At 37.9% G+C, this 16,017-nt stretch overlaps 1 protein-coding gene across 1 annotated transcript in view; it reads right to left on the bottom strand.

Annotated features, from left to right (window-relative positions):
• LOC140148358 (F-actin-capping protein subunit alpha-like) overlaps positions 1-15,996 on the bottom strand; it is a 31,485-nt gene extending 15,489 nt beyond the window's left edge. The window contains 1 exon segment of the mRNA XM_072170284.1: positions 15,864-15,996. Coding sequence (XP_072026385.1) covers positions 15,864-15,899 — 36 coding nt within the window. The 5' untranslated portion in view covers positions 15,900-15,996.
• Positions 15,997-16,017: the final 21 nt, after the last annotated feature.

Raw genomic sequence — 16,017 nt, 5'->3', positions numbered from 1 at the left:
TGGAATTCATCACATATCACATTTCCTAGTTACACTCATACGTTTTATTTTTGTAAGGGTTTTATTTTTGTGAATTCCACGAAAAGAGGTTAAATTGTGATTATGAAAATTTGTCATATATGATAACATTGTGAAGGCATAAATTTCGAGAAAAAATCAACATGCCAAAAGTCTTCTCTATTGGAAATCACAAAAATATCTGGATGCGAATATGACCACTTATTTGACATGACCTAAAATGAAGATACACTGATACAGGCAGTACCTAAGTGCAAATATTAGTCTCTTGTTTTGTCTGCAATCATAATAATTATACATACATCTTATGCAGCAGTACATGGAAATAATAACTTTAAAGGGGAAGTACATGGAAATTTTAAGGGCAAAAATGTTGACGGTTACTTTGTAGCAAATTTCGTATAAATTTATTTACTCGGTACACTATAAATAACAAATCCCTTTTGATATTAATCATTAAGAGTTTGAAAATGTTCACCATGCTCATGCACTTAATTGGGAAACAGGAAAGGGGAGTGCTTCATGTGCTGCTTTACTTGTCGGCAACATTATACCACAAATTTGAAAAGATAGGCTCCCAAGCTGGTTGCAAATTGTACCATGTACATAATTGCAAGGCTGCGCAAAATTGTATTGCTGGCAGTGGTGGCGCCAGGAATTTGTTTCGGGGGTATTTTTCATCATTTTGGTTTTACTGGGGCAACAGGGGGGCAAGAGTTCTGACTGGGGAATTTGCCACCCCCATGCCCCCTGTGGTCCCGCCACTGGTTGCTAAACGCAATGTTCAACAAATTTCATCAACCTGTTGTGTCCAGTCGGCACCCCTCCCCATATAAGCATAAGTGCCCCTGCAAATTGACAATGTCAATGCAACATAATTCCGGACTGAAATTACCACCTATAAATTTCCAATTCCGTAATAAACCCCCCAAGAAAGTGACTGAATTTATAGGTCGAACACAGTTCATTGAACTTGTTTCAAAGGCAAATAAATTATAAATTGTGTGATTTGCTTCTGAATGCACCCCTATTGCATTTGCATGAATGAATTTAAGGAATTAACCTTTCTTTCCAAATCAATGCATATTCAACAGGTCTTTGCTGACATTTCCTATTATGGTAATATCTGGTAGTCAATGGTCCGTTACTGTGTTCAAAAGAAAATCAGATGTCCGCAATACATGTATATAGGTCTAAATTTAACTCCTACTGTCGAGTAGGAGTATGCACTGCTAAAAGTTCTCACCACCTCCACCATTCATTCTTCCATGGGAATACTTTGTGTGGAATATATATTATATATATATATATATAAATAGAAACTGAAAAAAATGTTTGCATAAAAGTTGTTTACTGACTTGTAGTGTACGGTACCATATGAAAGGTTCAACATCCCTGTAAACATTCTCAACATCTTTCATAGAGCTTAACAGTGTTAAAACTTTCTTAAAGTTCTAACAATTATTCAAGTTAATCTAGTACATTTAATTATACTGTACATTATTGATGTATATTTCTGGTATCATTTTAGCAACCTAGTTGTTGGGCAACACAGTTTGTATCCAGGCATGTCCCTGTTTGGTTGCTATGCTAACACGGCTATTATCATGTTGATCAATTTTACTGCCAACAGCATAAAATGTGGAGTGCTGTGTTGTGCCAAACAGTGCCATAGATATTGTGCCAAGAATTTAAATCATCAAGATCATGACTAAGATTTGGGTCACAAGAAGGTAAAGGCTGAAGTAGTCTTCATCTATTTTTTGTGTTAATTTTGACATACCGTATTGGTCTGAGTATAGTCCCACCCGTTTTTTAGGTGAAATTTTTTCACAATTGGGGGGTGGAATTATACTCGAATTTAAAAAAAAAATTCGGTTTTGGAGTGTCCCTGGACATAGACCTAAATGCTAGGATCATTCATGGTTGACCTAAAAAAAATTTGCATGATGTTTTGTGTTTTTAATATGAAAATTGATAATTTGTTTTCTATTAAGGGGGTACTACACCCATCGCATTTTTTTACGGGTTCTTTGCATTTTGTGAAGAAATGAGAAAAAAAAAAAATGGACATAGTGGTATGCAAAATGAAGGGGCAAATCTTCTCGTTCTATTGGTGGCATCGGTATCAATGTAGCTTACATGCTTTTGAAGGTAGAAGCCAAAAGGTGGTACATCACTGATGTTTTAAATTCACTTCATTTTGGAAAGCTTGCTATCAACGGATTTCGTTAAAATTTTGGATATGTGTTGCTAACGCATTAGAGAAATAATGTTGATATGTAAAATGGGAATAAGTGGTTCCTGATGGCTTCATGAACTTGGTGATTTTCAGTGCTCCACATCTATCAAAAACGAACTGGTTAAAATGCTTCTATTTTCAATGTTGAGCTATATTTTGTATTTTTAACTAGCGACATTATTTCACTGAAACTTAATTAAGCCATAGGTAACAGGTTACCACAACCATACTACAGCAATGTTGAAAAAATTGCATTTCTCGTCACCTATACCCACCATATTTAAGTAAGTGCGTTAAGCTTATATTTGCGATTTTGGTAACTATTTTACCTTTTGTTTTCTAACCCATTTCAACTAGGAACTCAAAAATTGATACAGTGATAGCATATTTTAAGCGGAGTCATATCATTTGTAACTTACCTATGATTGTCGCTATCCAAGGCAAAAAAATCAAATATTGTGTATATTTCCATAGAGTTCTGCACGATAAACGGTAGCCGAATTTTGACACACGACAATTTTGACAAGTGTTCACCCACAATCCATTATGTTATACTGAGTTGCGAGTTTTGGTATATATTTAGGTATTTTTAAGATCAAATACGGAGCCATGGAGAAGGAAAAAACAAATTTTAGACAAGCCAAGACGGGCCGGGCCGGGGGGCACAGGAATTTGGGAAAATTTGGCAGATCGAAGGGGGGAATTTTTGGCGCATATTAAATGGGACACGACTGATTTTTAAATAACACGCACAAGGCTTTGGAATCACGTCACGGGTATGCCTACAGAATAGAAACGCAGTCAAAATCATGAACAAATTCCTGCACGTTATCCGACACAGCGCGAGGCCTATAACGTAGGCCCTACGCTCAATTTAGACATTCCCATCTATACAATTTTAAAGGCCTAGCCTATCCAGTGATCCCAGCAAAGTGTGAAAAATTAAAATTGTTTATAAATGTCTAAAAGTGAAGGATAAGTCATTTAAATTGTCATTTAATATTTTTGAAATGTATTTGGCATAGGATCCTAACAGCAGTAGGCCAATTGACAAAGTTGAAGCCCGATATAATGTAGGTGGCCTATCATAGGCTTATCCTGGCTAGTAATCAGATTCGTGTAAAATGTCTGATGATTTTTCCCGGGATGAGATTTTGTCTTTAATAGGCCTACTCAGCGTTTGGCTAAACCACTAATAGGCCTACTATATTACAACAAACAGGGACAACAAAGGCGATTATGAAGGCCGGGGAAGGGGTAAGATTAGGCCTATAAGAAATTCAGTTGGTAGGCCTACACCATTTGGAAATCCCCCAGTGAGCCCCTTATCATGCTTATTTCATCATCTAATATTTTAATTATAGGCCTATGACTGCCCCGGGCTATAACCTTTAACTTTCATTTTTCCGTGTTACCTTTAAAATGTAGGACTACGCCTATTATTTTGCGGAATTGTAGGCCTATACTCGTGCTTTTCACCGCTGATTAAGTTTATATTATCGCACCTCGCCATCTGGGGTGGTGAATTTCTTTCCCCAGGCCAACAAGTCTTTGTCCTCCCCACTTTGACATGCCATCCCCCCTCTATCGACATAGGCCTACCAAAACATTGTCCCCTAGGCCTACATGGCAACCGTATACTTTTAGGCAGGCCGAGAAGGGGCAAGCAAGTTTTGGCACGTAGGCCTATATTATTGCAAAAGCCAAGTATTAATATACTCCTTTAAAATGCCTCTTCTGGCACAAAAGAAATACCGGTAGCAGAGTGATGCCACATGCACATGTGCATTGACATTGGCCAATATCTATGGGGTGTAATAGGTCTACTATTATTTATTATTCACTTTTTCTACTCACTTTATTAGGGCCTAGGCCTACTATTTAAAATGTCTAAAATTGCGGAATTGTTAAAATGTCTTAATTTGCGGAAATGAGCAAATTTCTCATACGTTCAGTGCCGTACATAAGGGGGGCAATGGGGGAAGCTACCCCAACCCCCTGTGGAAAGTCCGCCCCCCCCCCTTTGGATGCGGTCGCCCTGAAGAATTTTACTAGGGTCTTTTTTGTACTTTTGAGCCTATTTTGTTTCGTTAAAGATTTCCCCCTTGAATGAGGGTTTCCCCTTTCACTCCTTTGCCCCCCCCCTCCTTAAAAAGTCCTAGCTACGCCCATGATCCCCCATGGCGCCACTTCACGGGGAGGGGGGGGGGGGCACAACATACATTTCTGGTGGGTATGCTCCTGGGGTATGCTTCCCCAGAATTTAGTAGGGTCCGGGACTGAGCTCCCGGGGTGCTGACGGCGTGCAGGGGTAGGCCTACATGCCGGAAAGGGATCATTTTGGAGCTGCCAATAAATATAAAAGGTGGTCTTTTGGAGCTGCGAATAGTCAAAATTGGGTCTTTCTTGGCTTTCTGGGTGAATAACGCCTGAAAAAACCAGACATGTGAAGAATGATCGAGCGATGTAGTTCTTAGAGCTGAAATTGTCAAGTTTCTGTGTTTACGTATGCCTGCGCCTGCGCCTATAGCTCTATTTTGGTCACGGGTCTTTTGGAGCTGCGGAATCCAAAAATGGAGGGGGGGGGTCTTTCGGGAGAGCATACCCGTATGGTCTTTTGTGTTAAGTTCAACGCTTAAAATTCTATTTTAATAACACGACGGTCACAATCTTGATTTTATCAGGATTTTACCAAGAGAAGGTGCTAGGCATACATGCTCATGTTTGAATCTGGCAACTTTGAACTTATCTTGATAGTCTTGTAGCCGTCGCCCTGTTCAGTTTTATACACGCATTTGAATAGGAATTGTTTTATGCACTTACCTAATGTTTATGGAGCACATTTTCTTCATTAGTTTGTCAAGTTGATGTCAAATGTTCTATTCTATATTATTTGGCAATAGTGTTTTTTTTTTTTTTATAGTATGTCCAAACATGGTCCAATGTTGTAATTTGTTGTTTTTGATCGCAAAGGTCGGATATTTTTATTCCCGATTTAACTGTGCAACCACCGGAGGGCTTCATAAGGGTGCAGAATTCGCTAAAGTTTGACGGTAATTTTGCCTTTTTTGACATTAAAACGCATTCGATCCTTAATTTTATTTCAACAAAATTTTTGATTAGGTAGCATATTAATGAGGCGGCTACAATTTTTTTTACCAAATCTTAAAGAATTATTATTCTCAAATGTCTGACCTGTGTATTTCCTATTGGTAATACAAATTGACGTGTCAGCCCTAAACATACATAGGCAGGTCGTATTTTGGACTGGTAGCAAGTCTAATACTGTCTACGTGAATATCGATGAATGTTAGAAACGGCAGAAACCGGTTGTGAAGGAGACTACGTGGTAGCGTCCTTAACAACCAGTCAACTTTAAGACAAATAGGTGAAAAGGGACACTTTCACGATGTTTTTTTCATATTTTTTTATTTCACATGATCAGTGCATATATCGCCTTGCTTGAAATGATCAAATATTTTTTTAGACCAATCAAACCAATATATGGGTGTAGTACGCCCTTAATGATATCAAAATGCATTCAAATTCAATGCATTTTGATCAGGGGCAAGGCTAGACTTCTCCGTAGTCCACTTGCCAATTGTGCATACTCTGGCTATTACATTTAAGCTTAAAACTCTGATTCAATTATTTGTGCACAATTGATAGATTTTCACATCTGATCTTTTCAGTCACCGTACTCCCTCTGTTTGTTAGCTTCCCAAGTGGATTACTGACTTTGGATTGCGGTTTACATGCTTAACACGGCTGTCTATGAGCTTCTATGGATGAGATTGTCGGATTCCTGGCCTACTAAAATTGGCCATGATGCAATGCATCTTAAAATGAATGTGGCTTGTGATTGGTCGCCCAGATCTCGTTATTGTTTAAATCCTCCCGACACATACTGGTACCATTAACTATACATGGTACACAACTATCTAGGGAATGCGGGGCTTTTGTGCTGGCGCGAAAGTTGGTGGATGAACGTACGCATCTAGCGCATATTGTACCACCATGCTTAGTCTTGTGGTTAGATTTGATTGATAAACAAGTATGATTGACAGTGTGTTTTAGAGAACGACGTCCCGGGGTAAAAAGTGAAAGTCCATAGTCTATTTTTAATTCGGATAATAAACTGGCAGATTCTAAAATTAGAATTGTTCAGTATTGAAGTGCCATTATAATTATGCCATTATGATATCATATGTTGCATTCAATAATATAAGCCTACGTATACTTTACTTTTACTGTCACAAATATAATTACCGTATTTCGTCAAATAGTCGCCCCCCCTCAAATAAACGCCCCCCACCACTTTTTTCAACCAAGATGTTTCAAAAATGCTGATATTTCCATGCTATCTTGTGTAGTAAGCTTACCAAGTTGCACACATGGTCGATAATAGCGTCACTTTTTGGCGAAAATCTGGATTGGAAACCCGGAAGTGAACCAGAAGTCAGTGTTTCTAGTTCATAGTTCGTCATCTAAGCGTGAGTTTTAAGTTTACCTAATGATTTTAACGGAATTATCGTTCTAAAATATTGACCTTGAATAAACACCCCCCCGTTTGGAAAATGTAACGCCCCCGGGGGGCGTTTATTTGACGAAATACGGTATATAAACTTTTTCATAACCATTTTATACTAGTATTTTGATTTCGAGTTCAACTGAATGCGTTCATCATGATAACATTTTTATTTATCAAAAATCGACTATGGCATAGTCTAGGGTAAGGCCCGAAAGTCGGGGGTTGTTTTCCCATGTTTTTCACCCCGAGCTTGCAGAAAATATAAATACATGGGGTGAAAATTAAATCTTGGGGATGAAAAATATTTTGCAGGGTAGTCAGGGGTAGGGCTAAGGTCCAAAAGTAGAGGGTCAGTGTTCACCCCGAGCTTGCACATATTCCCAATATAGAGGGTGAAAAATTTATATTTGTTTAATTTAGGAGGTCATTCACCCCTGATCGGGGGTTAACGCTACCCCTGATTTTGGTACCCGGTATCATTAATAGAGTATGACATGAAAACAAATTATCAATTTTCATATTAAAAACACAAAACATCGTGGAAAATTTTTTATTTTTTGATTTTTTTTTAGGTCAACCATGAATGATCCTAGCATTTAGGTCTAGGTCAATTTTTTACAATTTCTGGATTTTTTTTGAAAAATGGGGGGGTGTGGGACTATACTCGAGCGTGGGACTATACTCGGACTAATACGGTAATTATGTATTATTATAATTATTTAGAGTTGTCAGCAATGCTATTGAACTTTTAAGGACACTTAGGTGGCCCCACACAAAGGTGTGTAAATAAAAAATAATATGCAATATGCAAATCAGCTCATTAATATTCATAAATATGTAAATAACAAGACACAAAACTATACAGCACATCAGGCCACCATATATACTCCCACAATACCAAGTTAAAAGTTGATCAGTTGTGTTTTTAAAAGCTGCAGAGTGGATTAATGAAAAAAAACCAAGTTTGATATTATATTGGATGGCTGAGCATGATACCATAACATATCGGATGAGTCATAAAAATATCGGACGAGCCTTTTTATACTTGCAACAGAAATATGATTTAATAATCTTATTAATCCAAAATCTACCTCGATGGGATTCCCGTAAGTGCAGATTTGGTTGCAATATGATTTGAAATGTTCACATGAGACCAAATTTTCACAAGATACATCAAACGGAGGGACGGATGTACAGAGGTACGGACATTGCAAAAACAGCGTGCCTCGGCCCTCGTGGTGGAGGCATAAAAATGGTGAAATTGTGACAAGAACTGTCACCCTTGCAGCTTAGTTAGCCAATGCCAACATGGTGCCATCGGTTTAAATATTTTTCTAACATATTGGACTCACTGTCATTCACACCACAGCTATATGATTTTACACAATTTAACAATGAATAGAAAAGTGCAAATATTTTGTCATTTCTCGGCACAAATAATTTTTTTTAAATGACATCACAGACATAAACATCAATCTCCTAATTTGCATATAGTCGCCATTCCTCCAGCTAGCTCGTTCACTTGATTGGACCATAGGCTTTAATCATCTAGATACAAGGGCTTAGGCAGCCAGCCGACAGCCGTGTAAGGAGTGTTTACTTTTACACACCCAAATTTGTAAATACACACCCAGTTTTTGCTCATGGCCTACACTTTGTACACAAATCTTAAATTTACACACCCAGTTTTTTTAATTTACACACCCAAACCTTCAAATCCTGCCTAAGACGTTGTCTAGATATAACAATGTATATATCTGTGAGTACATAATGAGCAAGAAAGTGGTAGCCTGACTAGCTTCATCCCCCATGGTGGTTACTGAAAATGCTGGGGGGGGCACTGGTCATTGACAAGGGGTATCATGCGTGGCCATGGAGTTTCAAAAAGCACCCTAAACAAGTACATTGTATGTGCAACGACTGAAAATACACCCCTAAACAAGTATAACAAGTGTAATTTTCTACTCTAAACAAGTATTGGCGGTTTTTTTTACCCCTTAGCAAGTGAAACATATATTTTCGACACCCTAAGCAAGTAATACTACTTGAAGATCCATTTTCATTGTTTTCTTAATAATAATAGTAACTCATAATGGCTCTGCTCCCAGGGCAGAATAAGAGGTATTTTAAAATTCCAAAATAAATGGTACATTATTTAAGCTGATATATAGTACCGGAGAGCCTGGGAGGGGAATTAAATGAAAAGAAAAATTACAAAACTGAAAGAAAAATTAACAATGAAGAAAAGAAAATAGAGAAAAAGAAGTCAAGAAATGTTTTTATATTATTTTTGTAGGCCCTATTAAAGTTTCTACAATTTATTCTGCATCTACAAAACATGTTTCAAAGTGAGACGAAAATCATAAAATAGTGGTCAGATTTTTTAAGGCCTATATAGTATAGGCCTATATTGCGAAAAGATGAAAAGTGCATAAATATTAATAATTTATTTTAAAAGCTTAAAATGACAACAATTAGGCCTACTTCCAGAAGGAAGATTGGATGAATAATAGTGGTATTATTTCATTTGTTGTAGTTGAATAAAGTATCAGGATGAAAATAAGTCAGTAAATAGCGACTGAGATGCATGGTGCTCAATAAGTTCAGCCAAGATTTGCATGATTCGTGTATGACTGCAGAATTTGATACCAATCCAAAAACGTATTTTAATTATGCACCATATCCATCATACCGAAATATTCATTTTATGTTTTCAGAATTTATTCAAAAGTTTAAAATTTGTTTTTTTAAGTAAAATCAAGATCACTTATTGCAACAAAAATCTGATGCTTTTGACGATAGTAAATGCATGACTGTTTTTATTTATTTATTTTTTGGATATAAGGTCACAGGTCAAATCAATCAATCCTCTTCCATAGATTTGTGGTTAAATAATTGTATACAACATGAAAATTAGCTTGAAAAATCTGTATTTTTATCCATAATACACGATAGAAAATTCAAATAATAGTAAAAACATCTTAAAATGAAATGAGAAACTATTCTTAGGACTTTATAAAGGAGAATTGAAACTCCTCCATTAAAATCAGAGTGTACACCACCATTGAATGTTGTAGGGATGTAGCTTGTAGCATTGAATGGGTTAATGGAAAAATATTACCAGGACCAGCTAGGCAAAGTCGGCAATCGTATGGATTTAAAGAAGAGACTATTAAAACAGAGAACTACACAGTCAATTAGTCTGGGGATAAACATGAAACTTATGAAGGACTGTAGTCTGGACCCTAAATACGTAAATCTGTTGTGAAAAAGATACCCTTTTTCTCTGATTTTCATGTTTTTGACACCCTATTCACGATACGTACGTACAGTGCCTGATCGTGCAAAAAGACCCTCTTTACGCGACTTTTTGGCCACGCATGATACACCCTTGTCAATGACCAGTGCCCCCGGGTGAAAATGTCCTACATACAGTCTGTCCACATAGAAGTACAAACCAAATCTGTGGCATCAGGGGTCGATGCTTTGCATCACATTCACACGCACTGCGTGTTAAAAAATGTGACGCGTTAAGAGCAGCAGTTGGCGTGCTAAAGAAGCATTTACACATGCATTGTACTGAAATAATTATTCTGATACCTCCAGTTTCCAAGGTCTATTTACTTTGTGTGGACAGACTGTATGTACATAAGGTCATTGTAATAAATGTTTTCGCTTCCAGTCTCTAAACAATTCAAATAACTCAAAACTACCCTACAAAGAAATAAAAAGAAAACAATGAACAAATTTTTAAGTGGCTATTGGGATACCATTTTCTCAACCAGTATTCCCTCTGAGGATTTTGTTATTAGGCAAATTTGACCAATTTATTGAGATCAGGGCCACCGCTAAGGGGGCGGTGGGTATGGAGGGTGTGACCCAAGGCTCCGGCTAGCCTTCAAAAGCTCTGCGTCCGATCGGACGCACAACTGTAAAACCTGGTCAGGAAATGTTTTTGTGCGTCCATACATTTGTTGATGAGTTGGGCTAAAGGCAATACAATGTTACAAGGCTTCAGGCTGCCGGTATTGCATCGCATCACATAGGCCTATCTCAGTTTGATGCAAATATTTGACTATTTCCTTAACTTGCAAACAATCAATCAATCGGTCCATGATTGACCAAACCGTGCCTGGTAAGACGTATACTGTACTTCTATTACAGGGGAGTCTTCAGTGAACAGCTCTTTTCCGAGCCAACAAACCTTTAAATTTAGCAGATAGGTAAGGTCTGCTTGTTTTCTGTTGACAAGGGGCAGTCTGCAGTGAACGGCTCTTTTCAGAGCCTAAAAACCTTTAAATTTAGCAGATAGGTGAGGTCTGCTTGTTGTCTGTTCACAAGGGGCAATCTTCAGTAAACAGCTCTTTCAGGGCCACCAAACCTTTAAATTTAGCAGATGGGTGCGAGGTCCGGGGGGTACTCAGATTTGGTTCGGACGGGGGTGTGCAGCTGAAACCTTGAAACCCTTACCCATTTTTAAGGGTCATTTTGGTAGAAAAGGGTACCCATTATTAAGGATTTTCTTCCAAAAAGAGACCCATGTTTAAGGCTTAAATATGCAAATTTTCCTACTCGCTGCGCTCGCATTATGTAGGCCTATATTAGGGTGCATCAGATGCCCCTCATGTCAATGGATTCATCTGTCCCTAGTCTTAAAATGTTCCTATTGTCACAAAACTAACATGTGCCAAGTTTGAATTAATTCGGTGGTCGTCCTGGGGGGCCACCGAGAGCCTAAAGTTACAATGTGTGTTCCTATGTAGTAAAGTTCGTTGACCCCTGTACAATTCCAATTAGAAGCCGATCGAACAATTTAAAGTAGCTGCCATATCAAAACAGTTTGGATTTAGAAGCTCAAATCTTGGGAGCTAAGCGTACTGATAATCATCTTTGAATCTGTGATGAAAATCCATCTCCAAAGAAATGACTGTGTGTGTTTTATTGTCAAAAGCGCCCCCACAGTCCATATTCTTGGGAAAATCTATAATTTCTGTCTTAACCAAGTGCTATAATACTTTATTTCACACTGAAAGTTGTTAATATGTATTATATATTGATCTAAAGTTCAGAAAATCTGCTTTGTAAAAGTGTAATGACAACCAGGACATCAACATTTGTAAAATTTGAGGTAAAAATTACCACAAAATGCCTATTTCACTGAAATTTTGTATCGAGGGCGCTTGTGCCAATTCCACACATGCTCATTTTGTTGGTGATTAATTTTTATCAACGATTCGCAGATGATTATCAGTACTATAAGCGCAAAAGATTTGAGCTTCTAAGTCCTAACGGTTTTGATATGGCAGCTACTTTAAATTGTTCGATCGGCTTCTAATTGGAATTGTACAGGGGTCAACGAACTTTACTACATAGGAACACACATTGTAACTTAAGGCTCTCGGTGGCCCCCCAGGACGACCTCCGAATTAATTCAAACTTGGCACATGTTAGTTTTGTGACAATAGGAACATTTTAAGACTAGGGACAGATGAATCCATTGACATGAGGGGCATCTGATGCACATATTAGACCATTTGCATATTCGGTCACAAAATTTGCCATGTGCAAGGGGGGCCAAAGATTTTTAGCGGGCGAGAGGGGGGGGGCAAGCGATTTTGATAAAAGTTCACGAATTCGATAAAATGCAGTTCAACTTCAGCAAAGTGCAGAATTCAACAGCATTGCAAGTCACATTGACGAGTGAAAAAGACATGCTTTACTCAATAAAAAATGACATTTCATTGCAAATGAGTTCAAGTTTAGGCCAAATATCATGATATTTATTGAATTACTGGAGTATTTTGACTAATGTTGGCCGATACCGATCTGTGAATCGGAGATCGGTGCCGATATGGACTGCATCGGCCTTTAATTTGAATCGGCAGATGAGCTATCAGCTGCCGATCTAGCTTACCGATCTCTGAACTTGACGGTAATAAAAGTACACAACAATTCTTTAAGCTTACCATTACTTTCTTATGTAACATTACTACTATTTAATGCCAATATATTTCCAAAAAACGTTGTTACCACCGCAAGAATCATGTCGTTTCATACTGTATTTTATGTATGTATCCATCCACCCTTTGATAGACCGAATTAAAATGTAAACAAACAATCACGTGTCTCACTGTCTTGTGCTTGCGCTTTTGTCGTCATGACTTGTTGCTGTTTGACATCTGTAACCTTTTGCACATACCGCAAACCTTGCTGTTGTATTGTAACGGAACCCCCAGTAGGCACCTTAGTAGGCCTACTAATATTGAAAACCATCATTTAAACTTCGGCAGTGCTAATCATATTTTTATCATATTTAATAATCTTTTCATTTACATCTTTATTTCATTTGGTCAGGTATTGCGTGCTTGCTTTGCAGGCGCAGCGCCAGACGCAAAATTGCGCGACCAAATTGTTTGCGCCGATATAGAAATGAAATGCCGATCGTGTTGTTTTGGAACGGCTGAGTTGCGGCCCAGGCTTTGTACCGGTGGACGCGTTTTTCATGTCTTGCAACTCGCACTTCGCACTCGGACATTCTGATAGATTCGCTGATCCTTTTAGGATCAGCTACGTGAGTGTTGTAATAATTCGTAATGATTCGTATTTAATATAATATCTGACTAGAAATGTGCTTTTAATTTACTTATAATTTTTGTATACTTTTGGATCACGGAGACTCAGTAAGCGCGGATTAATTCCGAGTGAGTTCTCGCTTATGGCGTGATCAGGTTTTTGGCTTTTCTATTTTTAACTTCAGTCAGATAAATAAAATACGCATCGTCGATCAAACATAAATCATTAATTTCTTTAGTTAATTCATCTCATTAATTGTCACGATTTTCTAATCAATACGTCGGCCTTTTAATAAATAAATAATATAATAAATGTATTTGAGAGATCGGCGATAGAGTCCGATACTCTACTAATTTCGTCATCAATTTGAGCGTGGGAAATTACAGCAATCAGCTGTTCATTTGTAAACAAACCCACGATGAGTTTTTAAGTGAAGCTTTTATGCCGATGCACTCGTGACTTTTACAGGATGAAGTGACTGGTTTTAGTGATTAAACAGTGTTAAATAATGTCGTTATTTTACTGATAAGTTCAGTGATGAGATTGGAGTTGTAAACTTGATACGTGAATATTGAATATATTGTTGTGCATTGTGAAGCTTGCAGTTTATGCTGGGAAACCAGTACAATATAATATTGATAATTTTATATGTTGTCATGAGTCACCTTTATTGATCTCATTTCTTTAATTAAGTTACTTAAATTAATTAATTCACAATCCGTGGCAAATCACAATCAATTCTACAACCATTTTCATAATTAACGACCAGGTATTTATGCTATTTATGATCCTGACATTTAGGCCTATATTTCAATCGATCCTTTGTTGGGACTATCACGCTACCATTATACATAGTCCATATTTGTATTTGTAGGCCAAGGCACATCCGTTTCAGTATTTATCAATTGAACTTGCACACTCGCGGGCAAAGACTAATATTTTCCAAAAATAAAGCCTGCCATCATTCGGCCGAAGGGATCTGTGAATTGCCCAATATAATGAATATACCTACCCCCTCCATAACATGTGCTTCTTTAACGAGGCATGCAAGCGCAGAGTAACATACAGGGAATTCCATTAGCTCTTAAGTCATAACTGAGCATGCGCGATCATTTATTTATAGACGGTCGCCACATTGTCAATATTAAAACTAGTGACATAGAACTACGAAACCGTACGATGGTACATCATTTAATGGATTAATGATTAAACTTCCGACAATCGGAGGCACTGAGTGAGTAACGCTGGGACTTGGGGTGTAAAATGGTATTTTATTTGGGTTGATATTGACATGAAAAACCTCTAAAAACGGTCATCATATTACATAGTTACAGGTTTGGGGAATTAAGCTTTGACTGTTAACATTACTGGGGCCCGACTTGAATGAACTTGTACTGGTTGTAAAATAACATTTAAGGAATCTGAATCGGGATCGGATCGGCCCGATCTGCTAATTTTCAGATCGGAGATCGGCAGATCCGATCTTGGGTTGGATCGGCCAACACTAATTTTGACTAGATAAAACATAATTCAAGGGCAAATTTTTGTCGCTGCTTTCTTCTACGGCCTCGTATTTCAGTTCACCGATGGCATATCTCTACACAACACCCTTGAAGCATTTCTTACCGATCCCTAGAATTAGAAATGACCAACTCACGTATGTGTCATCATTCAGTACTGCAATAACTCATCAGTGATTCTAGACAATATCGCAATCTGGGTAATTACGCTGGCGGTGTGTATTTCATTTTTATTTTTAAATTATGTTACAATGCTACGGCGACTTCACTTCAACATTTATGTTATTGCATTTTATGTTACATAATTTCTGGACGGATCGTAAATATTGGAGATCGAAGCTTTTATTTTTCTTTCACATGTTTTCACCCCGCCAGGATCAAAAAGGTGGGGCCCCGGGTGGGGCATGTTTAAGGATTTTCTAGCTCAAAACCATACCCCATGTTTAAGGATTTCTTGTAAAAAAAGCGACCCATTAGAGCGGCACATCCCGCTTGCCTTTAGTGAGTACCCCCGGGTGAGGTCTGCTTCTTTTCTGTTCACAAGGGGCAATCTTCAGTATTAAAACAGCTCTTTCAGGGCCACCAAACCTTTCAATTTAGCAGATAGGCAAGGTCTGCTAGTTTTCTGTAGACAAGGGGCAGTCTTCAGTGAACATGGCCTTACGGAAAGCATACAAAAAGTACAAGATTTCCAAGTACGACAATCCTCAAGTTGAGGGAGGTACTCACCGGCAGATAGATAGATAGATAGACTGACTATAAAACTCTGAACCTCTGAACTTGAACTTTGCCATAGGTTTTCAATGGGACATACACATTTGTACACAGACTGCAGTTTTATAAAAGCAGGAAGTGGAATTTCACACACAGATTTCACCGAGTATACAGCTTTGATACCCCTACTGATCATCCTAACATGATCTCTCACATGTTATTTACATCAATGTAAACTTAAATTGAGATTCCAATTTATTTTTACCTTTTCCTGATCTGAAATTTCTTCGTAGCCTGCCATTCTGTAAGCTTCCAAATTGTCACCTATCACGCCTTAACTCATCAAGTGGCTGGTTTCCCAATAAATCAGTGTTGAAACACTGTAGTCATTTGTGGAGAAATAAATTGCAGTGAACCAT

The sequence above is a fragment of the Amphiura filiformis genome, chromosome 3, assembly GCF_039555335.1.
Source record: "Amphiura filiformis chromosome 3, Afil_fr2py, whole genome shotgun sequence".
In the NCBI taxonomy this organism is placed as follows: Eukaryota; Metazoa; Echinodermata; class Ophiuroidea; order Amphilepidida; family Amphiuridae; genus Amphiura; species Amphiura filiformis.
This window is presented reverse-complemented; position numbering and strand designations above follow the sequence as displayed.